General features: G+C 39.4%; 1 protein-coding gene across 1 annotated transcript in view; it reads left to right on the top strand.

Moving 5' to 3' along the window:
- Positions 1–26,295, top strand: part of LOC128647469 (EF-hand calcium-binding domain-containing protein 6-like) — a 299,277-nt gene that overhangs the window by 240,951 nt on the left and 32,031 nt on the right. Inside the window, exons 19-20 of the mRNA XM_053700255.1 lie at positions 20,520–20,546; positions 22,262–22,304. Of these exons, the coding sequence (XP_053556230.1) occupies positions 20,520–20,546; positions 22,262–22,304 (70 nt within the window). The remainder of the gene's footprint in view (positions 1–20,519; positions 20,547–22,261; positions 22,305–26,295) is intronic.

The following is a 26,295-nucleotide window of genomic DNA, read 5'->3' as shown; positions in this document are numbered from 1 at the left end:
CGCTGCAAACGTGTGGATCTGCGAGTGAAACATTATTTAAATATACATTTGTTATTTATTTTGCAGCCTTTTGTTGTAAAATACATCTAAAATGTTTTGTTTGTTTCACTTTCTCCCAGGGAGACTTGGGTTAATACTTTTAGGCAATTTATGCAAACATTTTTTACTTTTTCCCTCCCTCCCTCCCTAAGCTTCTAGGGTGTCATTTTCTTTTAGAAGGTGGATTATCAGTTTTGCCTCAACACTTATGATAGGCAAATTATTCTTTGCTATAGTAACCAAGTTAAATCAGTGATAAACCACCTTAAGGGAATACAAGAGTGCAGGTTGCCCCAGCAAAAAGACTTTGTGCTACAGTGGGTATTGAAAAGAATCACCCCCCCCCCCCCTTGAAAATAATCACATTTTGTTGCTTTGCAGCCTGAAATAAAGACAGACAGTTTTTGTTTATCCAGTTGTAATTACTCAGTGCAACTTATAACATCAAAGTGAAAGATATAACACCAACATTTCAGACAAAAAAAATGACAATTCAAAAACAGAATCACTGAGTTGGAAAAAGTATCACCCCCCCCTAAAATTACTTTTAAATTCAATCAGGTGTAGCTAATCACCTTCTCAACGACACACACAAAGCCATTTGACCTTTCAACTGTGATCAGCTGTGGGCATATTGATTAGTTCGGCATAAAATAGTTTCCTGGATTATTTCAGTCCCTGGTAGTGCAACTGAAGCAAACAATCAACTATGGGTGGCAAGGCACTGTCTAAAGATCTCCGGGATAACCTTGTGGACAGGCACAAGTCAGGAGATGATACAAGAAAATATCAAAGGCTTTATCAATACATAGAAGCACAGTGAAGTCTATTATTAAGAAGTGGAATGTATTTGTTACAACACAGACCCTCTCTGGATCAGGACGTCGCTCCAAACTGGATGAAAGAGCCAGGAGGAAACTGGTCAGAGAGGCTACCAAGAGGCCCACAGCAACTCTGAAGCAGTTGCAGAAATTTATGAAAGAGTGGTCATTGTGTGCATGTGACAACAATATCACAAATACTCCACAAATGTGGCTTGTATGGGAGGGGTGCAAGAAAAAAGCCACTCCTCAAGACAGGCCACATGCAGTCACGACTGAGCTTTGCCATAACACACCTAGGCCACATGGAAAAAGGTTTTATGGTCAGATGAGACTAACATTTAATTATTTGGCCTCAACACCAAACCATATGTCTGGAGGAAATCCAATGCAGCTCACCATTTAAATAACACCATACCTACAGTAAAGCATGGAGGTAGTAATATCCTGTTATGGGGTGTTTCTCTAGAGCAGGCACTGGAGCACTTGTCAGTATAGAAGGAATAATGGATAGGGCAAAAAAATGTAAAATTCTTGAGGAAAATCTGCTGCCCTCTGCCAGAAAGTTGTCAATAGAAAGAAGGTTCACCTTCCAACATGACAATGACCCAAAGCACACAGGAAAAATTACCACACAGTGGTTGTAGGAGAAAAATGTGAATGTCCTTGCATGGCCTAGTCAGAGCCCAGGCTTAAAGGGACAGTTTACAATAGAATTGTTATTGTTTTAGAGATACATGATAATCCCTTTATTACCCATTCCCCAGTTTTGCATAACCAACAAATTTATATTAATATACTTTTTACCTCTGTGATTACCTTGTATCTAAGAACCGTCTGACAGCCCCCTGATCACATGATTGTGACTATTTATTATCTATTGAATTGCATTTAGCATTGCGTTGTGCTAAATCTTAAATAACTTTCTGTGCCTGAACACAGTGTTATCTATATGGCCCATGTGAACTATCAAGTCTTTTGTTTTAAAAAGCAATTTAAAAAGCATGTGATTAGAGGCAGCCCTCAAGGGCTTAGACATTAGCATATGAGCCTACCTAGGTTTAGTTTCAACTAAGAATACCAAGAGAAAAAAGCAAATTTGATGATAAAAGTAAATTGGAAAGTTAATTAAAATTACATGTCCTATCTGAATAATGAAAGTTTAATTTTTACTAGACTGTCCACAAACGATCACCATCAAATGTAACAGAACTGGAGCAGTTCTGCAAAGAAGAGTGGGCAAATATTGCACAGTCTAGATGTGCAACGTTAGTAGAGACATATCCCAACAGACTAAAGGCTGTAATTAAAGCAAAAGGTGGTTCAACAAAATACTGACACAAGGGGGTGATCCTTTTTCCATCTCAGTGATTCTGTTTTTGAATTGTCTTTATTTTTGTCTGACATTTTGGTGTTATATCTGTCACTTGGATGATATAAGTTGCACTGAGTAAATACAACTGGATAAACAAAATCTTTCCCTGTCTTTATTTCAGGCGGCAAAGCAACAAAATTTGATTATTTTCAAGGGGGTGATTCTTTTCAATACCCACTGTATATCTGAATATTAGTTTGTGATTGGTCACCTGGGGTTCTTTTTAGACATGTGCACAGCATAAAAATTTGTTTTGTTTAGTTTTCATTAGTTAAATCTATAGAAAAGGGAGAAGGCGCTAACATAGCGTGATTCTGCAAATATATGCTAGATATACAATTACACTCACATGTATTCAAGCACTGTAATGTAGTGCAAACTAAGCAGACCGGATCCTCTGAGTTGTCCAGGTGAACTCTGTCCAGGTCTGATCAGCCTGAAGAAACAGTAACATTACTGAGAAACGCATTGCTGTATTATATCTATGTGTTTAATAAACACTTGTTTTTAAGTTTTCCAATTTTTTGATCCACTTTTTTTATTCACAATAACAAACCTTTTTTGTGGTTGTTAACTACACCCTGAACTCTGCAAGCAAGCTGAAAGATACACCATACACCTGGTCATACACCAGGGCCTCCATTACATATGCAGCGTCGCCCGCAAAATCCAACGGTGCCAGATTTTACGCGATTTTGGTATTACATATACGGCGTAGCATACAAGTTACACGTGTATATTTCACCCGTCGCTCGCATTATTACTCCCATAGGCTAACATGGGAACTCGTCGTAAATCAGTATCCAATATCCAGCGCAAGGACTTAAGTGGCGAAAATTGAGAAATCTTACTCCATTTTTACCTCGCCATAAAAGGCAGCCGTAGCAAATCTTGAGCTGAGTATGGGAGCACCGTAACTCCCGAAAATGCCTGCAAAAATAAACTAACACCTAACGCATGCGCAATGTCTATCTACCTGTCAACCGCAATCCCCCACCGCAATAACTAATAAAGTCTATTAACCCCTATATCCGCCATCAAACCCACACCGCAAGTAATAACTAAATTATTAACCCCTAAATCCGCCAACCCGAACATCGCAAACTACCTCTTAAAACTATTAACCCTTAATCCGCCATTAACCCACAACGCAATAAACCGATTCAAGTATTAACCCCTAAACCGTCATAGCCCACATAGCCTATTAAATGTATTAACCCCTAATCTGCTGCCGCCTATGTCGCCGCCACTATAATAAAGTTATTAACCCCTAAACCTAAGTCTAACCCTAACCCTAACACTCCCCTAACTTAAATATTATTTAAATAAATCTAAATAAATTTACTATTATTAACTCAATTATTCCTATTTAAAATTAAATACTTACCTATTAACTATTTAATAGCTACCTAGTTAAAATAAATACAAATTTACCTGTAAAATAAATCCTAACCTAAGTTACAATTACACCTAACACTACACTATCATTAAATAAATTAAATTAATTTACTACAATTACCTAAAATTAAATACAATTAAATAAAATAAACTACAAAAACAAACAAACACTAAATTACAGAAAATAAAAAAAAAATTACAAGAAGTTTAAACTAATTACACCTAATCTAAGCCCCCTAATAAAATAAAAAAGCCCCCCAAAATAATAAAATTCCCTACCCTATACTAAATTACAAATAGCCCTTAAAGGGGCTTTTTGCGGGGCATTGCCCCAAAGTAATCAGCTCTTTTACCTGTAAAAAAAGAAATACAACCCCCCAACATTAAAACCCACCACCAACACACCCAAACTTACTCTAAAACCCACCCAAACCCCCCTTAAAAAACCTAACACTACCCCCTTGAAGATCACCCTACCTTGAGCCGTCTTCACCCAGCCGGGCAGAAGTCTTCATCGAATCCGGGAAGAAGAGGTCCTCCATACGGGCAGAAGTCTTCATCCAAGCGGCATCTTCTTTCTTCTTCCTTCCGACGAGGAGCGGCTCCATCTTGAAGACATCCGACGCGGAGCATCCTCTTCCATCGACGGTGACTGTAGAATAAAGGTTCCTTTAAATGACGTCATCCAAGATGGCGTCCCTTCAATTCCGATTGGCCGATCGGAATTAAGGTAGGAAAAATCCTATTGGCTGATGCAATCAGCCAATAGGATTGCGCTTGCATTCTATTGGCTGATTGGAACAGCCAATAGAATGTGAGGTCAATCCTATTGGCTGATTGGATCAGCCAATCAGATTGAACTTCAATCCGATTGGCTGATAGCATCAGCCAATAGGATTTTTCCTACCTTAATTCCGATTGGCTGATAGAATTCTATCAGCCAATCGGAATTCAAGGGATGCCATCTTGGATGACGTCATTTAAAGGGACCTTCATTCTACAGTCGCCATCGATGGAAGAGGATGCTCTGCGTCGGATGTCTTCAAGATGGAGCCGCTCCTCGTCGGATGGAAGAAGATAGAAGTTGCCGCTTGGATGAAGACTTCTGCCCGTGTGGAGGACCTCTTCTGCCCGGATTGGATGAAGACTTCTTCCCGGCTGGGTGAAGACGGCTCAAGGTAGGGTGATCTTCAAGGGGGTAGTGTTAGTTTTTTTTAAGGGGGGTTTGGGTGGGTTTTAGAGTAAGGTTGGGTGTGTTGGTGATGGGTTTTAATTTTGGGGGGATTGTATTTCTTTTTTTACAGGTAAAAGAGCTGATTACTTTGGGGCAATGCCCCGCAAAAAAACCCTTTTCAAGGGCTATTTGTAATTTAGTATAGGGTAGGGAATTTTATTATTTTGGGGGGCTTTTTTTTTTTTTATTTCAATATTTTTTATTGAGGTAAATAAAATAATAATACAAACCAAAATGACCACAAACATTGGCCCTCACACCGTAATGGCAATTATCAATAGTATACATCACTGTCAAAAGTAATAAACATGACAAGCCTTATTTAAAATCTGAAGTGAGATCTTACAGTTCATAAACATTAAGTGCTGTAGAACTAACAATCATAAGGAATTCTATAATTACATTGCTTCCTGTGTGGTCAATACACATAAAGACTACCCTCAAATTTTTAAAATGTATAACCTATAGGACCCCTTTTGGGTCCTTAGGACTATAGTTGTACATAAGTATTAGAAAAAGATTTATCAGCAAAAACTGTAATAAAGCACTCATGTGTAGTTTATATTTAGTATCCCCAATGTTGTAGCTGCTCATACAGGGGAAAGAGAATATATCTGCTACCTCTAGGAATAAACTAAGCAGCTAACTACAATTTGGGATTACAAGTGGGGTCTGTGCCCCCATGCTTATTTAGTAAGCTCTATGGTGGGGGAGGCGCCTAGCAGTAAGAACATAAAACTTATATGCTACACTGTATGTCCGATTATATATGATATAACACCCCTACTAACTATATATAAAAAAGTATAAAAAATAAGGGGGAGTGGAACAAAGCAATATGCCCCAGTGTTGTACTCATGTGTTGTAGCATAAGAACATACTGAGGTACGTATAGCCTAGGTTCTCATAGCAGGGGCAGCCAAAGTACAAAGTAAAACTCACACTCATTATTAGATAGCTTAACCCCTAGATCATCTAACCCAGTGGTGGGTAGGTAGAATATGTAAATAGATGCGGTATCTAAGTAGTACCTATCCCTACCATAAATATCTATAGCAATTATGACTGAAAACAGTGAAATAAAACGATAGCAATGGGCAACAGTATATAACATGACAGTAACAGTCCCATAATCTTAAATTAAATGAATCGTGACTAAGGGCTGATACAGGCTGTCCCTGGCAAAACATAAATGACTGCGAGTTGCATCACAGAAAGAGTCATATAGAGATGTGGAGCCCTACATCAGCCGGTATTACAACCTAGATAAATCACCCAACTCCGGATCTCCAAAGTCTTAGCTGATGGCTAGCTTTTGCACCACATCTCAAAACCAGTCTCAAAATGTCACCTGCGGGAGCCGCTTCACAGATCCTACCATACAACATGCGGCTGGCAAAGATAGGCAACCAGGAGTCTTCCTCTATCCCAATTAGTCTGGGCTCAAGTGCCGACAGCCCTTGGGGGGCTTTTTTATTTTATTAGGGGACTTAGATTAGGTGTAATTAGTTTGAACTTCTTGTAATTTTTTTTTATTTTCTGTAATTTAGTGGGGGGTTTTTTTGTAGTTTATTTTATTTAATTGTATTTAATTTTAGGTAATTGTAGTTAATTAATTTAATTTATTTAATGACAGTGTAGTGTTAGGTGTAATTGTAACTTAGGTTAGGATTTATTTTACAGGTAAATTTCTATTTATTTTAACTAGGTAGCTATTAAATAGTTAATAACTATTTAATAGCTATTGTACCTAGTTAAAATAAATACAAAGTTGCCTGTAAAATAAAAATAAATCCTAAAATAGCTACAATGTAATTATTAATTATATTGTAGCTATCTTAGGGTTTATTTTATAGGTAAGTATTTAGTTTTAAATAGGAATAATTGAGTTAATAATAGTAAATTTATTTAGATTTATTTAAATTATATTTAAGTTAGGGGGGTGTTAGGGTTAGGGTTAGACTTAGGTTTAGGGGTTAATAACTTTATTATAGTTATGGCGGCAGATTAGGGGTTAATACATTTAATAGGCTATGTGGGCTATGGCGGTTTAGGGGTTAATACTTGAATCGGTTTATTGCGTTTTATGTTAATGGCGGATTAAGGGTTAATAGTTTTAAGAGGTAGTTTGCGATGTTGGGGTTGGCGGATTTAGGGGTTAATAATTTTGCTATTACGGTGTGGGTTTGATGACGGATATAGGGGTTAATAGTTTAAATAGGCATATTGCGCTGTGGGGGGTTGTCGGTCTAGGGTTTAATACATTTAATATTAGTAATTAGAGGGGGGATTGCGGATATAGGGGTTTTAAGTGTCAGGCTTATTTTTGGGAGGCATATTAGACTTTTACGGGAGATTTGTTATTTTCTTTACTTTTCTTAGGCGCCGGCAGTTTCTAAAGTGCCGTAAGTCACTGACGACTCCAGAAATTTGTATTTACGCTTATTTCTGGACATCGCTAGTTTATCACACTTACGCCTCTTAGGAAATGCCGGCGCCATATATGTAATACCCCGATGTGTGAGGTGAAATTACGGGCGGAGTGGGTTTCTGCGCTTATGCTGAAACCTGTGCCGTATATTTGATTGCGCCCCTGGTTTCACTTGATCGTGTAGGAGAGCTTGCCGGACAGCTCAGAGGCTCTGCCCTGCCTGGTCTGCACTACATTACAGTGCTAGACCACAAAGCACACATCAGAGTGAAACACACTCCTTGCAATTGTTCCTGCCATATATACCTGGAGAGAGTTCACCGGACAACTCAGAGGATCCAGTCTGCTTAGTTTGCACTACATTACAGTTCTTGAATACATGTTAGTGTATTTGATTCAAAATTCTATATATAGCATATATTTGCAGAATCGCGCTATGTTTCCGCCTTCTCCCTTTTCTATAGATCTGTTTTGAAGTGGACGGCCATTACCCTGAGGAGAGCAGCCTGTTAAACTCTGTGGCCTCCGACAGTGCGGATCCGGTCCGCCAGACCTCGCTGAATACGGAGAGCAATACGCTCCACGTATTCAGCATTGCACCAGCAGCTTACAAGAGCTGCTGGTGCAACGCTGCCCCCCTGCAGACTCGCGGCCAATCGGCCGCCAGCAGGGAGGTGTCAATCAACCCGATCGTACTCGATCGGGTTGAATTGCGGCGATGTCTGTCCGCCTGCTCAGAGCAGGCGGACAGGTTATGGAGCAGCGGTCTTTGTGACCGCTGCTTCATAACTGCTGTTTCTGGTGAGCCTGCAGGCTCGCCAGAAACACTGGACATCAAGCTCCATTCGGAGCTTGATAGATAGGCCCCTGTGTGTGTTTCCAAAAACACACATTTTAATTGGACTTTTATTTAAAGGGACACTCAATCAAAATTAAACTTTCATTATTCAGATAGAGCATGCCATTTTAAACAACTTTCCAATTTACTTCCATTAACTCAATGTGCACAGTCTTTTTATATTTAAACGTTTTGAGTCACCAGCTCCTACTGAGCATGTGCAAGAATAAGTGTGTATGCATTTGTGTATGGCTGATGGCTGTCACATGGTACGTGTATACATTTGTGATTGGCTGATGGCTGTCACATGGTACAGGGGGAGTGGAAAAAGACATAACTTTTAAAATTGTCAGAAAAAAAATCTACTACTCATTTGAAGTTCAAACTAAGTGCTATTGTATTGTCTTGTTATCTTGCATTTGTTGATTATGTAAATCAACTGTGTTGACTGGTCCTTTAACAAATATACAGTATAATCCTTTTTTCTATTTTTTGCACCTTGAAGTATTTCTATATAGGTTATATTTTATATATGCATTATTGTATTTGTATTTACACATTACATATCTACATATCACTTATTGCAATTCTGAGTAACAATTTATACCAAATATTTGTTTCCCTAGTCATTGCATATTGGCTAATCTTAAAGTGATAGTGCCCCTTTTTACACTTGTGTTTAATAGACACTTTAAGGCCTAGTTATCAACGTGTCTACTTTCCTGCCATCGCCGGCCCCAATACGCCCGCCTAAGCTTGCCTCACATCGTCGCAGCGGACCTGAATACGCTCGCCAAAGTTATCAATAAAGCTGTCAAAAAGCCGCACACCAAGTACGGGGCGATGAGCAGCGGACTGTGATAGTTATCACTCATCCGATCTCGCTGCTCTTCGGCTTTTTCCCAGCTTTATTGATACCCCTGTCACTAAGCACTCACACTAAACTACACTGTTCTACCCCCTATACCGGAGCCCCTGGAGCCCCCGCAACTAAATAAAGTTATTAACCCCTAAACCGCCACTTCTAGACCCCGCCGCAACTATAATAAATGTATTAACCCCTAAACCGCTGCTCCCGGAGCCCACCACCACCTACATTATACCTAGTAACCCCTATCCTGCCCCCCCTATACCGCCGCCACCTATAATAAATGTATTAACCCCTATCCTGCCGATCCTGGACCCCGCTGCAACTAAATAAATTGTTTAACCCCTAAACCGCCGCTCCCGGACCCCGCCGCCACCTATATTAAACTTATTAACCCCTAATATGCCCCCCTAAACCGTCGCCACCTATAATAAATTTATTAACCCCTATCCTGCCCCCCCTACACCGCCGCAACTATAATAAATATGTTAACTCCTAAACCTAAGTCTAACCCTAACCCTAACACCCACCTAACTTAAATATTAATTAAATACATCTAAATATTATAACTCTTATTAACTAAATTAATCCTATTTAAAACTAAATACTTACCTTTAAAATAAACCCTAATATAGCTACAATATAAATAATAATTATATTGTATCTATCTTAGGATTTATTTTTATTTTACAGGCAAATTTCAATTTATTTTAACTAGGTACAATAGCTATTAAATAGTTAATAACTATTTAATAGCTACCTAGCTAAAATAAAGAGAAATTTACCTGTAAAATAAAAACTAACCTAAGTTACAATTACATCTAACACTACACTATCATTAAATAAATTATTCCTATTTAAAACTAAATACTTACCTGTAAAATAAACCCTAAGATTGCTACAATGTAATTAATAATTACATTGTAGCTATTTTAGGATTTATATTTATTTTACAGGTAACTTTGTATTTATTTTAGCTAGTTAGAATAGTTATTAAATAGTTATTAACTATTTAATATCTACCTAACTAAAAGAAATACAAAATTACCTGTAAAATAAATCCTAACCTAAGTTACAATTAAACCTAACACTACACTATCATTAAATAAATTAAATTAATTAATTAACTACAAATAACTACAATTAAATAAACTAACTAAAGTACAAGAAAATAAAAAAAATAAGTTACAAACATTTAAAAAATATTACAACAATTTTAAGCTACTTACACCTAATCTAAGCCCCCTAATAAAATAACAAAGCCCCCCAAAATAAAAAAATGCCCTACCCTATTCTACATTAAAAAGTTAACAGCTCTATTACCTTACCAGCCCTTAAAAGGGCCTTGTGCGGGGCATGCCCCAAAGAAATCAGCTCTTTTGCCTGTAAAAAAAATGATAACCCCCCTAACATTAAAACCCACCACCCACACACCCCTACTCTAACCCAAACCCCCCTTAAATAAACCTAACACTACCCCCCTGAAGATCATCCTACCTTTAGCCGTCTTCAGCCAGCCGACCACCAATGGAACAGAAGAGGACATCCACAGTGACCGAAGTCATCATCCAAGGGGCGCTGAAGAAGTCTTCCATCCGATTGAAGTCATCATCCAAGGGGCGCTGAAGAGGTCTTCCATCCGATTGAAGTCTTCATCCAGGCGGCGTCTTCAATCTTCATCCATCCGGAGCAGAGCGGAGCCATCTTCAGACGAGCCGACGCGGAGCCATCTTCCACTTCCCGGCGAATGACGGTTCCTTTAAGTGACGTCATCCAAGATGGCGTCCCTCGAATTCCGTTTGGCTGATAGGATTCTATCAGCCAATCGGAATTTAAGTAGGAAAAATCTGATTGGCTGATTGAATCAGCCAATCAGATTGAAGTTCAATCCGATTGGCTGATCCAATCAGCCAATCAGATTGAGCTTGCATTCTATTGGCTACTTGGAACAGCCAATAGAATGCGAGCTCAATCTTATTGGCTAATTCAATCAGCCAATCAGATTTTTCCTACCTTAATTCCGATTGGCTGATAGAATCCTATCAGCCAATCGGAATTCGAGGGACGACATCACTTAATGGAACCGTCATTCGTCGGGAAGTCGTCGGTGGAAGAAGATGGCTCCGCATTGGCTCATCTGAAGATGGCTCCGCTCCACTCCAGATGGATGAAGATTGAAGACGCCGCCTGGATGAAGACTTCAATCGGATGGAAGACCTCTTCAGCGCCCCTTGGATGATGACTTCAATCGGATGGAAGAATTCTTCAGCGCCCCTTGGATGATGACTTCGGCCGCTGTGGATGTCCTCTTCTGTTCCATCGGTGGTCGGCTGGCTGAAGACGGCTAAAGGTAGGATGATCTTCAGGGGGGTAGTGTTAGGTTTATTTAAGGGGGGTTTGGGTTAGAGTAGGGGTGTGTGGGTGGTGGGTTTTAATGTTGGGGGGGTTGTAATTTTTTTTAAATGCAAAAGAGCTGATTTCTTTGGGGCATGCCCCGCAAAAGGCCCTTTTAAGGGCTGGTAAGGTAAGGTAATAGGGTAATAGGGTAATAGGGTAGGGCATTTTTTTATTTTGGGGGTTTGTTATTTTATTAGGGGGCTTAGATTAGGTGTAAGTAGCTTTAAATTGTTGTAATATTTTTTTTTTTTTGTAACTTAGTTTTTTTTATTTTTTGTACTTTAGTTAGTTTATTTAATTGTAGGTATTTGTAGTTAATTAATTTAATTTATTTAATGATAGTGTAATGTTAGGTTTAATTGTAACATAGGTTAGGATTTATTTTACAGGTAATTTTGTATTTCTTTTAGCTAGGTAGATATTAAATAGTTAATAACTATTTAATAACTATTCTAACTAGCTAAAATAAATACAAAGTTACCTGTAAAATAAATATAAAAACTAAAATAGCTACAATGTAATTATTAATAACATTGTAGCTATCTTAGGGTTTATTTTACAGGTAAATATTTAGTTTTAAATAGGAATAATTTATTTAATGATAGTGTAGTGTTAGATGTAATTGTAACTTAGGTTAGTTTTTATTTTACAGGTAAATTATTATTTTAGCTAGGTAGCTATTAAATAGTTATTAACTATTTAATAGCTATTGTACCTAGTTAAAATAAATTGAAATTTGCCTGTAAAATAAAAATAAATCCTAAGATAGATACAATATAATTATTATTTATATTGTAGCTATATTAGGGTTTATTTTAAAGGTATTTAGTTTTAAATAGGATTAATTTAGTTAATAAGAGTTATAATATTTAGATGTATTTATTTAATATTTAAGTTAGGTTGTTGTTAGGGTTAGACTTAGGTTTAGGGGTTAATAATTTTATTATAGTGGCGGCGGTGTAGGGGGGCAGGATAGGGGTTAATAAATTTATTATAGGTTGCGGCGGTATAGGGGGGCAGGATAGGGGTTAATAAATTTATTATAGGTGGCGACGGTGTAGGGGGGGCAGATTAGGGGTTAATAAGTTTAATATAGGTGGCGGCGGGGTCCGGGAGCGGCGGTTTAGGGGTTAAACAATTTACTTAGTTGCGGCGAGGTCCAGGATTGGCAGGATAGGGGTTAATAAATTTATTATAGGTGGTGGCAGTATAGGGGGGGCAGGATAGGGGCTAATAGGTATTATGTAGGTGGCGGTGGGGTCCAGGAGTGGCGGTTTAGGGGTTAACATATTTATTATAGTTGCGGCGGGGTCCGGGAGCGGCGGTTTAGGGGGGAATAACTTTATTTAGTTGCGGCAGTGTAGGGGGCGGCAGATTAGAGGTTATTATGTATAATATAGGTTGCGGCAAGGTCCGGGAGCGGCGGTTTAGGGGGTAATAAATGTATTTAGTTGCGGTGGTGTAGGGGGGGGCAGATTAGGGGTGTTTAGACTCGGGGTACATGTTAGGGTGTTAGGTGTACACATTTCCCATAGGAATCAATGGGATGTCGGGCAGCAGCGAACATGAGCTTTCGCTATGGTCAGACTCCCATTGATTCCTATGGGATCCGCGGCCTCCAGGGTGGCGGATTGAAAACCAGGTACGCTGGGCCGGAAAAGTGCCGAGCGTACGTGCTAGTTTTTTGATAACTAGCAAAAGTAGTCAGATTGTGCCGAACTTGTGTTCGGAACATCTGGAGTGACGTAAGAATCGATCTGTGTCAGACTGAGTCCGGCGGATCGAAGCTTACGTCACTAAATTCTACTTTTGCCAGGCAGCAGGGCTTGATAACTAAGGCGAATCAGCCTCGCCACAAATACACTGCGGAATTCCAGCGTATTTGAGGTTGACGGCTTGATAACTAGGGGCCTTTGAGTATCCATTCACACCTAGCATCTGAGTCTTTACTTGTTCAGAATTGCACAATTTTAAAGTGATAGCGCCCCTATTTACACTTTTTTGTGTTAACCTTTTTTCATTAGTTAAATAAATCATTTTGTTTCGGCAAATTAGTTAAGTTTAAAGTTAGTTATGTAAAGTTAAATCGTTTTTCAGATCCATTCGTTATTTCGGATCCATTCGTTATTTCGTTTCTATTCTTAATTTATACTTAACATAAGGAATATGCAGAAACAAAATTAACTAAACCACAGCCCCCCTACATCGCCAACAGTAAATAAAAACCTATTTACCCCTAAACCACCATCCCCCCACATCGCCAACACTAAATAAACGTATTAACCCCTAAACCGCCGTCCACCCACATCGCCAACACTAAATAAACCTATTAACCCCTAAATTGCCGTCCCCCCACATCACCAACACTAAATAAAGCTATTAACCCCTAAACCACCGTCTCCCCACATCACAACTACCTAAATTAAACTAACACCCCCTAACTTTAACATAATTAAAATACACCTAAATTAAAGTTAAACATCGGGAACCTGTGGATGACAGATAGAAGAGGCGCCTCATGGGACAAGTATCGTTTTGAGCAACAGAGGAGAACAAAAACAGCGGACCCCCCACACAGAGTATTACTCACAAGAGCAGCGGTACAAACGTCTACCCAGACAAACAGGACGGAACCAAAAGTCGCCCGTCAGACAAGCGTAAGCTCAGTACGCTAGGCAGACGTCACTCAGCAGACAGCGTCAGAGTCAACCCAGCAGAGGAACCAATGGGGTTGATGGAAACTCGGCACAGCGGACCTCCAAAGAGGAATCAGGAACAAAAACAAAATTGCACCAACGGCAACAGTAATAGAAATCAGGCAGGTGTGATATACTCAAGGGAAAAATTAAATGAGTATAAATAGATAAAAACATGCGTCCAGCAACGCGTTTCTCAACATATAGTCGTTTCATCAGGCTGATGAAACGATGGCGGTTTAGGGGTTAATAGCTTTATTTAGTGTTGGCAATGTGGGGGGGCGGTGGTTTAAAAGTTAATAGGTTTATTTTGTGTTGGCGATGTGGGGGGACGGCGGTTTAGGTGTTAATACTTTAATTAGGTGTTTGCGATGTGGGGGGATGGCGGATTAGGGGTTAATAGGTAGTTTATGGGTGTTAGTGTACTTTGTAACACTTTAGTTATGAGTTTTGTGAAACATTTTTGCTACACAAAATCCATAACTACTGCTCTCATATGGCTGTAACGCAAGCTTTTTAGCCTCACCACACAACCTGTAATACCGGCGCTATGGAAATCCCACATAAAAATGTCCTTACACGTATGCCCTAGAGAGATGCAACTGCACCTCACTGACGAGGCCCAAAGGAGGCCGAAACGTACGTCTGGGGTTTATTGTTTTCTCTTGTTCAGAGAAGAATTGCCTGGTATTTCAGCGCTGGACTGTCATTGGGCAGGATCTGACTGATATGCTACAGGATATTTTTTCTCTGTGAAAGGCATAACGTGCTAAAAGAGACTGCACCCTGAGTGGCACTGGCCTTGTGGACAAGCACGGAAGTTTTTCTAGCTTTTGTTCTGTCTCAGTTGAGTGTGACTCTCTATTTTCTTTTTTCTTGTTTGTATGCAAATTACTCTTGGGTCTCCCTATGAGTAAAAAGGGGAAACCAGATGTGGACTCCTTGCACATATGCCCTAGAGAGATGCAACTGCACCTCACTGACGTGGCTCAAAGGAGGCCGAAACGTACATCTGGGGTTTGTTGTTTTCTCTTGTTCAGAGAAGAATTGCCTGGTATTTCGGCGCTGGACTGTCATTGGGCAGGGTCAGACCGATATACTACAGGATATTTTTTCTCTGTGAAAGGCATAATGTGCTAAAAGAGACTGCACACTAACTAAAGTACAAAAAATAAAAAAAAATAAGTTACAAACATTTAAAAAATATTACAACAATTTTAAGCTACTTACACCTAATCTAAGCCCCCTAATAAAATAACAAAGCCCCCCAAAATAAAAAAATGCCCTACCCTATTCTACATTAAAAAGTTAACATCTCTATTACCTTACCAGCCCTTAAAAGGGCCTTGTGCGGGGCATGCCCCAAAGAAATCAGCTCTTTTGCCTGTAAAAAAAAATGATAACCCCCCTAACATTAAAACCCACCACCCACACACCCCTACTCTAACCCAAACCCCCCTTAAATAAACCTAACACTACCCCCCCTGAAGATCATCCTACCTTTAGCCGTCTTCAGCCAGCCGACCACCAATGGAACAGAAGAGGACATCCACAGTGACCGAAGTCATCATCCAAGGGGCGCTGAAGAAGTCTTCCATCCGATTGAAGTCATCATCCAAGGGGCGCTGAAGAGGTCTTCCATCCGATTGAAGTCTTCATCCAGGCGGCGTCTTCAATCTTCATCCATCCGGAGCGGAGCGGAGCCATCTTCAGACGAGCCGACGCGGAGCCATCTTCCACTTCCCGGCGAATGACGGTTCCTTTAAGTGACGTCATCCAAGATGGCGTCCCTCGAATTCCGTTTGGCTGATAGGATTCTATCAGCCAATCGGAATTTAAGTAGGAAAAATCTGATTGGCTGATTGAATCAGCCAATCAGATTGAAGTTCAATCCGATTGGCTGATCCAATCAGCCAATCAGATTGAGCTTGCATTCTATTGGCTACTCGGAACAGCCAATAGAATGCGAGCTCAATCTTATTGGCTAATTCAATCAGCCAATCAGATTTTTCCTACCTTAATTCCGATTGGCTGATAGAATCCTATCAGCCAATCGGAATTCGAGGGACGACGTCACTTAATGGAACCGTCATTCGTCGGAAAGTCGTCGGTGGAAGAAGATGGCTCCGCATTGGCTCATCTGAAGATGGCTCCGCTCCACTCCAGATGGATGAAGATTGAAGACGCCGCCTGGATGAAGACTTCAATCGGATGGAAGACCTCTTCAGCGCCCCTTGGATGATGACTTCAATCGGATGGAAGAATTCTTCAGCGCCCCTTGGATGATGACTTCGGCCGCTGTGGATGTCCTCTTCTGTTCCATCGGTGGTCGGCTGGCTGAAGACGGCTAAAGGTAGGATGATCTTCAGGGGGGTAGTGTTAGGTTTATTTAAGGGGGGTTTGGGTTAGAGTAGGGGTGTGTGGGTGGTGGGTTTTAATGTTGGGGGGGTTGTAATTTTTTTTAAATGCAAAAGAGCTGATTTCTTTGGGGCATGCCCCGCAAAAGGCCCTTTTAAGGGCTGGTAAGGTAATAGAGCTGTTAACTTTGTAATGTAGAATAGGGTAGGGCATTTTTTTATTTTGGGGGCTTTGTTATTTTATTAGGGGGCTTAGATTAGGTGTAAGTAGCTTAAAATTGTTGTAATATTTTTTTTTTTTTTGTAACTTAGTTTTTTTTATTTTTTGTACTTTAGTTAGTTTATTTAATTGTAGGTATTTGTAGTTAATTAATTTAATTTATTTAATGATAGTGTAGTGTTAGGTTTAATTGTAACATAGGTTAGGATTTATTTTACAGGTAATTTTGTATTTCTTTTAGCTAGGTAGATATTAAATAGTTAATAACTATTTAATAACTATTCTAACTAGCTAAAATAAATACAAAGTTACCTGTAAAATAAATATAAAAACTAAAATAGCTACAATGTAATTATTAATAACATTGTAGCTATCTTAGGGTTTATTTTACAGGTAAATATTTAGTTTTAAATAGGAATAATTTATTTAATGATAGTGTAGTGTTAGATGTAATTGTAACTTAGGTTAGTTTTTATTTTACAGGTAAATTATTATTTTAGCTAGGTAGCTATTAAATAGTTATTAACTATTTAATAGCTATTGTACCTAGTTAAAATAAATTGAAATTTGCCTGTAAAATAAAAATAAATCCTAAGATAGATACAATATAATTATTATTTATATTGTAGCTATATTAGGGTTTATTTTAAAGGTATTTAGTTTTAAATAGGATTAATTTAGTTAATAAGAGTTATAATATTTAGATGTATTTATTTAATATTTAAGTTAGGTTGTTGTTAGGGTTAGACTTAGGTTTAGGGGTTAATAATTTTATTATAGTGGCGGCGGTGTAGGGGGGCAGGATAGGGGTTAATAAATTAATTATAGGTTGCGGTGGTATAGGGGGGCAGGATAGGGGTTAATAAATTTATTATAGGTGGCGACGGTGTAGGGGGGGCAGATTAGGGGTTAATAAGTTTAATATAGGTGGCGGCGGGGTCCGGGAGCGGCGGTTTAGGGGTTAAACAATTTACTTAGTTGCGGCGAGGTCCAGGATTGGCAGGATAGGGGTTAATAAATTTATTATAGGTGGTGGCAGTATAGGGGGGGCAGGATAGGGGTTAATAGGTATTATGTAGGTGGCGGTGGGGTCCAGGAGTGGCGGTTTAGGGGTTAACATATTTATTATAGTTGCGGCGGGGTCCGGGAGCGGCGGTTTAGGGGGGAATAACTTTATTTAGTTGCGGCAGTGTAGGGGGCGGCAGATTAGAGGTTATTATGTATAATATAGGTTGCGGCAAGGTCCGGGAGCGGCGGTTTAGGGGGTAATAAATGTATTTAGTTGCGGCGGTGTAGGGGGGGGCAGATTAGGGGTGTTTAGACTCGGGGTACATGTTAGGGTGTTAGGTGTACACATTTCCCATAGGAATCAATGGGATGTCGGGCAGCAGCGAACATGAGCTTTCGCTATGGTCAGACTCCCATTGATTCCTATGGGATCCGCGGCCTCCAGGGTGGCGGATTGAAAACCAGGTACGCTGGGCCGGAAAAGTGCCGAGCGTACGTGCTAGTTTTTTGATAACTAGCAAAAGTAGTCAGATTGTGCCGAACTTGTGTTCGGAACATCTGGAGTGACGTAAGAATCGATCTGTGTCGGACTGAGTCCGGCGGATCGAAGCTTACGTCACTAAATTCTACTTTTGCCAGGCAGCAGGGCTTGATAACTAAAGCGAATCAGCCTCGCCACAAATACACTGCGGAATTCCAGCGTATTTGAGGTTGACGGCTTGATAACTAGGGGCCTTTGAGTATCCATTCACACCTAGCATCTGAGTCTTTACTTGTTCAGAATTGCACAATTTTAAAGTGATAGCGCCCCTATTTACACTTTTTTGTGTTAACCTTTTTTCATTAGTTAAATAAATCATTTTGTTTCGGCAAATTAGTTAAGTTTAAAGTTAGTTATGTAAAGTTAAATCGTTTTTCAGATCCATTCGTTATTTCGGATCCATTCGTTATTTCGTTTCTATTCTTAATTTATACTTAACATAAGGAATATGCAGAAACAAAATTAACTAAACCACAGCCCCCCTACATCGCCAACAGTAAATAAAAACCTATTTACCCCTAAACCACCATCCCCCCACATCGCCAACACTAAATAAACGTATTAACCCCTAAACCGCCGTCCACCCACATCGCCAACACTAAATAAACCTATTAACCCCTAAATTGCCGTCCCCCCACATCACCAACACTAAATAAAGCTATTAACCCCTAACTACCTAAATTAAACTAACACCCCCTAACTTTAACATAATTAAAATACACCTAAATTAAAGTTAAACATCGGGAACCTGTGGATGACAGATAGAAGAGGCGCCTCATGGGACAAGTATCGTTTTGAGCAACAGAGGAGAACAAAAACAGCGGACCCCCCACACAGAGTATTACTCACAAGAGCAGCGGTACAAACGTCTACCCAGACAAACAGGACGGAACCAAAAGTCGCCCGTCAGACAAGCGTAAGCTCAGTACGCTAGGCAGACGTCACTCAGCAGACAGCGTCAGAGTCAACCCAGCAGAGGAACCAATGGGGTTGATGGAAACTCGGCACAGCGGACCTCCAAAGAGGAATCAGGAACAAAAACAAAATTGCACCAACGGCAACAGTAATAGAAATCAGGCAGGTGTGATATACTCAAGGGAAAAATTAAATGAGTATAAATAGATAAAAACATGCGTCCAGCAACGCGTTTCTCAACATATAGTCGTTTCATCAGGCTGATGAAACGATGGCGGTTTAGGGGTTAATAGCTTTATTTAGTGTTGGCAATGTGGGGGGGCGGTGGTTTAAAAGTTAATAGGTTTATTTTGTGTTGGCGATGTGGGGGGACGGCGGTTTAGGTGTTAATACTTTAATTAGGTGTTTGTGATGTGGGGGGATGGCGGATTAGGGGTTAATAGGTAGTTTATGGGTGTTAGTGTACTTTGTAACACTTTAGTTATGTGTTTTGTGAAACATTTTTGCTACACAAAATCCATAACTACTGCTCTCATATGGCTGTAACGCAAGCTTTTTAGCCTCACCACACAACCTGTAATACCGGCGCTATGGAAATCCCACATAAAAATGTCCTTACACGTATGCCCTAGAGAGATGCAACTGCACCTCACTGACGAGGCCCAAAGGAGGCCGAAACGTACGTCTGGGGTTTATTGTTTTCTCTTGTTCAGAGAAGAATTGCCTGGTATTTCAGCGCTGGACTGTCGTTGGGCAGGATCTGACTGATATGCTACAGGATATTTTTTCTCTGTGAAAGGCATAATGTGCTAAAAGAGACTGCACCCTGAGTGGCACTGGCCTTGTGGACAAGCACGGAAGTTTTTCTAGCTTTTGTTCTGTCTCAGTTGAGTGTGACTCTCTATTTTCTTTTTTCTTGTTTGTATGCAAATTACTCTTGGGTCTCCCTATGAGTAAAAAGGGGAAACCAGATGTGGACTCCTTGCACATATGCCCTAGAGAGATGCAACTGCACCTCACTGACGTGGCTCAAAGGAGGCCGAAACGTACATCTGGGGTTTGTTGTTTTCTCTTGTTCAGAGAAGAATTGCCTGGTATTTCGGCGCTGGACTGTCATTGGGCAGGGTCAGACCGATATACTACAGGATATTTTTTCTCTGTGAAAGGCATAATGTGCTAAAAGAGACTGCACACTGAGTGGCACTGGCCTTGTGGACAAGCATGGAAGGGACGGTGACAAACCACTGAATTAGACAAGAAGGCTCAAACTGTACTCTGCGTGTTTCAAGTGTAAAGTGCCTATTTGTCGCTATTAGTAAATCTTGTTCTGTTCCCTTTAGTACCAGGGCCGTCCGCGCTGCCTGCAAATAGTTTTGCCCAGGGCCCTGCGTGATATAATACCTCCCCCGTTATAGCACTGTGCACAGAATTCTCCCAGGCAATCTTTCTGAACACCTCATTGGGAGGTCAGAGGTAATGATGACAGGGTCCTTCGGGCTTTTCCAACATGGCGGCACCCTGTGAAAGTGTGAGATGCGAGGATTTACTAAGTGTGAACTGCGGAGTTACTAGTTTCAGGTTAGATCATCACAATTGTGATATAGAGGGGACCGAGGGTTTGGGTAGGATAAGTGGTCAGGGGATGTGCAGGATGCCCGTGTGGCTCTGTCTGTAATTGAAACGTCCCTTAGTGAGTTGCCCTACTTTTGACCTGGTGGCACAAGCCACTGAGCCGGTACTCAGCAGCTAGATATCAATCATTGTGATTAGCTATTGTCACAGTTTCTTATTATAAGGATCTGTGACAATAGCTAATCACGATGAGTAATATCCAGCTGCTGCTGAGTTATATATTATGTACTTGTGTTGTAGTTTATTATTACTGCTGCTGGTAAAACTTCACTGACACAGTGTGAGGTTGTGTCATTGACCACAGTACAGAAACACTGTATTATTATATAATAATGTTGTATTCTATCATGAGGCTTTTAGGGACATAAAACATTCTGATGTGACAATTGCCCATTTTTTTTATTTTTATGAATCATAGAAATGTTGTTATAATTTAAGTGGCACCAGTACTTAACTTCATCTAATATGTTGTCATTTTTGGTGAGCCGGAGGGGGCGGGACTGAGCTGGAGGAGGCGGGGCTGAGTCGGGGTGGGGCTGGGGCGGGCCATACAAATTTCCAGGACCGGTCTAATTTCCCAGTCTGGCCCTGAAAAAGAATAAACATAAAACAATATATTCATTTGACAAAATAAAGCTGCAGTTGTCTTTGCAAAATGATTCTTATATGTGAAGGTTTATAATCATGTAGTTTACAATTGTGTTTAGTGTCCCTTTAAACGTGCCTATGGAATCTGTTTGTACATAGGGTGGAATTTGTTCATCCACATTGAAAATAATATTTTTATCATACTTGTCTGGCCATACTTGCCTATAGTACGTGTTAGCCAGGTCTGTCTATAATAACTGCCTGTCTCAGACTGTTTATTGTACCTCCCAGTCATAACCCCATAACCATCTGCCTATTGCACCAACTTGGTCTTGTTAACACTGAGTATTACCTGATGGTCTGTTTTCCAATAATGTCTATAAACATTCATTTTACCTGCCGTCTATTCCATAATCCACTCATCTACTTATTTGTGATATAACAAGGATGCTAACAAAGAATCCCTGGAGGAATTAGTCCAGCATGTGATACAAATCAGCTAAAGCAATATTATGTATACTTACTGTGAAATAAAAACAAAACCTAACCTTTGCTTCCTCCCATTGTAATTATATTGTAAAAAAAAAAAAGTGGTAGAAAGACATAAAAATGAGTTATGATGTATAAATAACCATTAAAACATTTTTAACAATTTTTTAAAATGCACACAAAATTAAAAAATGGTTTCAACATGTAAGAAAATGAAATGACCTTTCAGATAGCCTGAAAAGGAATTGGAGACCAAAAATATACATGGATAACCTGTACATAGTTTTTCTTTCTCCCTTTCTTCTTGAGAGTACTTAGGGCTGCTAGTATGGCTCTCCACACAAAACCCTGTGTCCCCTGAAAAAATAAAATGCTTCCCCCCCAAAAATAACTGTATCTAACCTCAATACTCAGAGTCCCTGCGCTGCATTCTGTCACATCACAAATGTCCTCAAAAGCTAACGTATTCAATAAATGCTTCTCCATTCATCAACTAACCAATTGTTTTCAAGGAATAGTCCATTCCCCTATATTCTGCATAATGTTCCAGCCCCCCCCCCCCCCACACACACACACACACACAAGAATTGTATTTATTTCGAAATACAGGTGTATTCCCATCCTCATATGGTATCATGTTTCTTCAGTTTATTATTTACTTGTGTAAGTTTATCCAGATCTTGTCCCTGACTTGTGAATTAAACCAGCTTTTTTATATACTGTATTTAAAGGGACAGTCTACACCAGAATTTGTATTGTTTTAAAAGATAGATAATCCCTTTATTACCCATTTCCCAGTTTTGCATAACTAACACAGTTATAATAATATACTTTTAACCTCTGTGATTATCTTGTATCTAAGCCTCTGCAAACTGCCCCTTTTTTCAGTTCTTTTGACAGACTTGCAGTCTAGCCAATCAGTGCCTGCTCCCAGATAACTTCTCGTGCACAAGCACAGTGTTATCTATATGAAATACGTGAACTAACACCCTCTAGTTGTGAAAAACTGTTAAAATGCAATCTGAAAGAGGTGGGCTTCAAGGTCTAAGAAACTAGCATATGAACCTCCTAGGTTAAGCTTTCAACAAAGAATACCAAGAGAACAAAGCAAAATTGGTGATAAAAGTAAATTGGAAAATTGTTTAAAATGACATGCTCTATCTGAATCATGAAAGTTTATTTTGGCCTAGACTGTCCCTTTAACTCTGTCCCAAACCAAATGATCATTTATCTTATTTCCCTATAACAGAGGTACTTGGGTGATTTATTTTCTTGTTAAATATGATCTCCCCTTGTAATATGGAAGTCTGCAAATTTAAGTTTTAAAGACAATAATGTCAAAATTAAACTTACATAATTCAGATCATGCAAGGGATCAGTAAGAGACTGATTAAGGGGTACAAATATAGCACTCTGGAACGTGTGAGAAAGTGTAAAGAAATTTTATGATTAAGGTAGGAATATTCTGATTGGCTGATGGAATCAGCCAATCAGAATCAAGTTCAATCCGATTGGCTGATCCAATCAGCCAATCAGATTGAGCTCGCATTCTATTGGCTGATCGGACATCAGCCAATCAGAATATTCCTACCTTAATTCCGATTGGCTGATAGAATCCTATCAGCCAATCGGAATTCGAGGGACGCCATCTTGGATGACGTCCCTTAAAGGAACCGTCATTCGTCGGGAGACAACGGAAGAAGAGGATGGATCCGCGTCGGCTGCTTCAAGATGGACCCGCTCCGCACCGGATGGAAGAAGATCGAAGATGCCGCTTGGAGAAGATGTTTGCCGGTCCGGATGTCCTCTTCTTGCCGGATAGGAGGAAGACTTTGGAGCCTCTTCTGGACCTCTTCAGCACCGGATGCCAGGACGGATCGGTGATACCTGGATGGTGAAGACAAGGTAGGAAGATCTTCAGGGGCTTAGTGTTAGGTTTATTTAAGGGGGGTTTGGGTTAGATTAGGGGTATGTGGGTGGTGGGTTGTAATGTTGGGGGGGGGTATTGTATTTTTTTTTTTACAGGTAAAAGAGCTGATTTTCTTGGGGCATGCCCCGCAAAGGGCCCTGTTCAGGGCTGGTAAGGTAAAAGAGCTTTTAAATTTATTAATTTAGAATAGGGTAGGGCATTTTTTTATTTTGGGGGTCTTTGTTATTTTATTAGGGGGCTTAGAGTAGGTGTAATTAGTTTAAAATTGTTGTAATATTTTTCTTATGTTTGTAAATATTTTTTTATTTTTTGTAACTTAGTTCTTTTTTATTTTTTGTACTTTAGCTAGTTTATGTAATTGTAGTTATTTGTAGCAATTGTATTTAATTTATTTATTGATAGTGTAGTGTTAGGTTAATTGTAGGTAATTGTAGGTAGTTTATTTAATTAATTTATTGATAGTGTAGTGTTAGGTTTAATTATAACTTAGGTTAGGATTTATTTTACAGGTAATTTTGTTATTATTTTAACTAGGTAACTATTAAATAGTTCTTAACTATTTAATAGCTATTGTACCTGGTTAAAATAATTACAAAGTTGCCTGTAAAATAAATATTAATCCTAAAATAGCTACAGTATTATTATAATTTATATTGTAGCTATATTAGGGTTTATTTTACAGGTAAGTATTTAGCTTTAAATAGGAATAATTTATTTAATAAGAGATAATTAATTTCGTTAGATATAAATTATATTTAAGTTAGGGGGGTGTTAGTGTTAGGGTTAGACTTAGCTTTAGGGGTTAATACATTTATTATAGTAGCGGTGAGTTCCGGTCGGCAGATTAGGGGTTAATAATTGAAGTTAGGTGTCGGCGATGTTAGGGAGGGCAGATTAGGGGTTAATACTATTTATGATAGGGTTAGTGAGGCGGGTTAGGGGTTAATTACTTTATTATAGTAGCGCTCAGGTCCAGTCGGCAGATTAGGGGTTAATAAGTGTAGGCAGGTGGAGGCGACGTTGAGGGGGGCAGATTAGGGGTTAATAAATATAATATAGGGGTCTGCGGTGTTAGGGGCAGCAGATTAGGGGTACATAAGGATAACGTAGGTTGCGGCGGTGTACGGAGCGGCAGATTAGGGGTTAATAATAATATGCAGGGGTCAGCGATAGCGGGGGCGGCAGATTAGGGGTTAATAAGTGTAAGGTTAGGGGTGTTTAGACTCGGGGTACATGTTAGAGTGTTAGGTGCAGACGTAGGAAGTGTTTCCCCATAGGAAACAATGGGGCTGCGTTAGGAGCTGAACGCTGCTTTTTTCCAGGTGTTAGGTTTTTTTTCAGCTCAAACAGCCCCATTGTTTCCTATGGGGGAATCGTGCACGAGCACGTTTTTGAGGCTGGCCGCGTCCGTAAGCAACTCTGGTATCGAGAGTTGCATTTGCGGTAAATATGCTCTACGCTCCTTTTTTGGAGCCTAATGCAGCATTTTTTTGAACTCTCGATACCAGAGTTAAATTTATGGTGCGGCCAGAAAAAAGCCTGCGGAGCGTTAACAGCCCATCTACCGCCAAACTCCAAATCTAGGCCTTAGTGAGCTAATGGTTCGGACTTTTTCTCAAAACTGCTCTATAGCCGTACTGCACTTTTTCAAATAAAGATAGCAAAGGAACAAAGAAAAATTGATAATAGGAGTAAATTAGAAAGTTGCTTAAAGGGACACTGAACCCAAATGTTTTCTTTCATGATTCAGATAGAGCATGTAATTGTAAGCAACTTTCTAATTTACTTCTATTATCAATTTTCTTCATTCTCTTGCGATCTTTATTTGAAAAGAAGGCATCTCAGCTAAGGAGCCAGCAAATTGTGGGTTCAGAATCATGGACAGCACTTGTTTAAAGGTGCTGTCCAATCAGCAAGGACAACCCAGGTTGTTCACCTAAAATGGGCCGGAATCTAAACTTACATTCTTGCTTTTCAAATAAACATACCAAGAAAATGAAGACAATTTGATAATAGGAGTAAATTAGAAAGTTGCTTAAAATTGCATGCTCTATCTGAATCACAAAATAATTTTTTTGGCTACAGTGTCCCTTTAAAATTTTATGCTCTATCTGAATCACGAAAGAAAAAAATTGACCCTTTAAAGAACTTTAAAATGCAATAATCACATTTGTGTTGCTTTTATGGTATGCTTTGTTGAATGCACGCTGGGAGCTAGCTAATGACTGGTGGCTGGTTATATATACCTCTTGTCACTGGCTTGTCGGAAGTGTTCTGCTAGCACCCAGTAGTGCATTGCTGCTCCATTGTTTACAAAAGATTCCAAGACAACACAGCAATTATGATAATATACGTAAATTAGAAAGTTGTTTAAAATTTGACATGCTCTGACTCAGGAAAGTTTAAATTTGACTTCACTGTCTCTTTAAATGTAATTATAGTTTAATTAAATTTAATAATCAATAATCTCAATAAACAATCAGTTAAAATGGTATTCCAAATATTTTATCCCTTACAC

This window comes from Bombina bombina, chromosome 2, assembly GCF_027579735.1.
Source record: "Bombina bombina isolate aBomBom1 chromosome 2, aBomBom1.pri, whole genome shotgun sequence".
Classification (NCBI taxonomy): domain Eukaryota; kingdom Metazoa; phylum Chordata; class Amphibia; order Anura; family Bombinatoridae; genus Bombina; species Bombina bombina.
The sequence above is the reverse complement of the archived record's forward strand: the minus strand, read 5'-3'. Positions and strand labels throughout refer to the sequence as shown.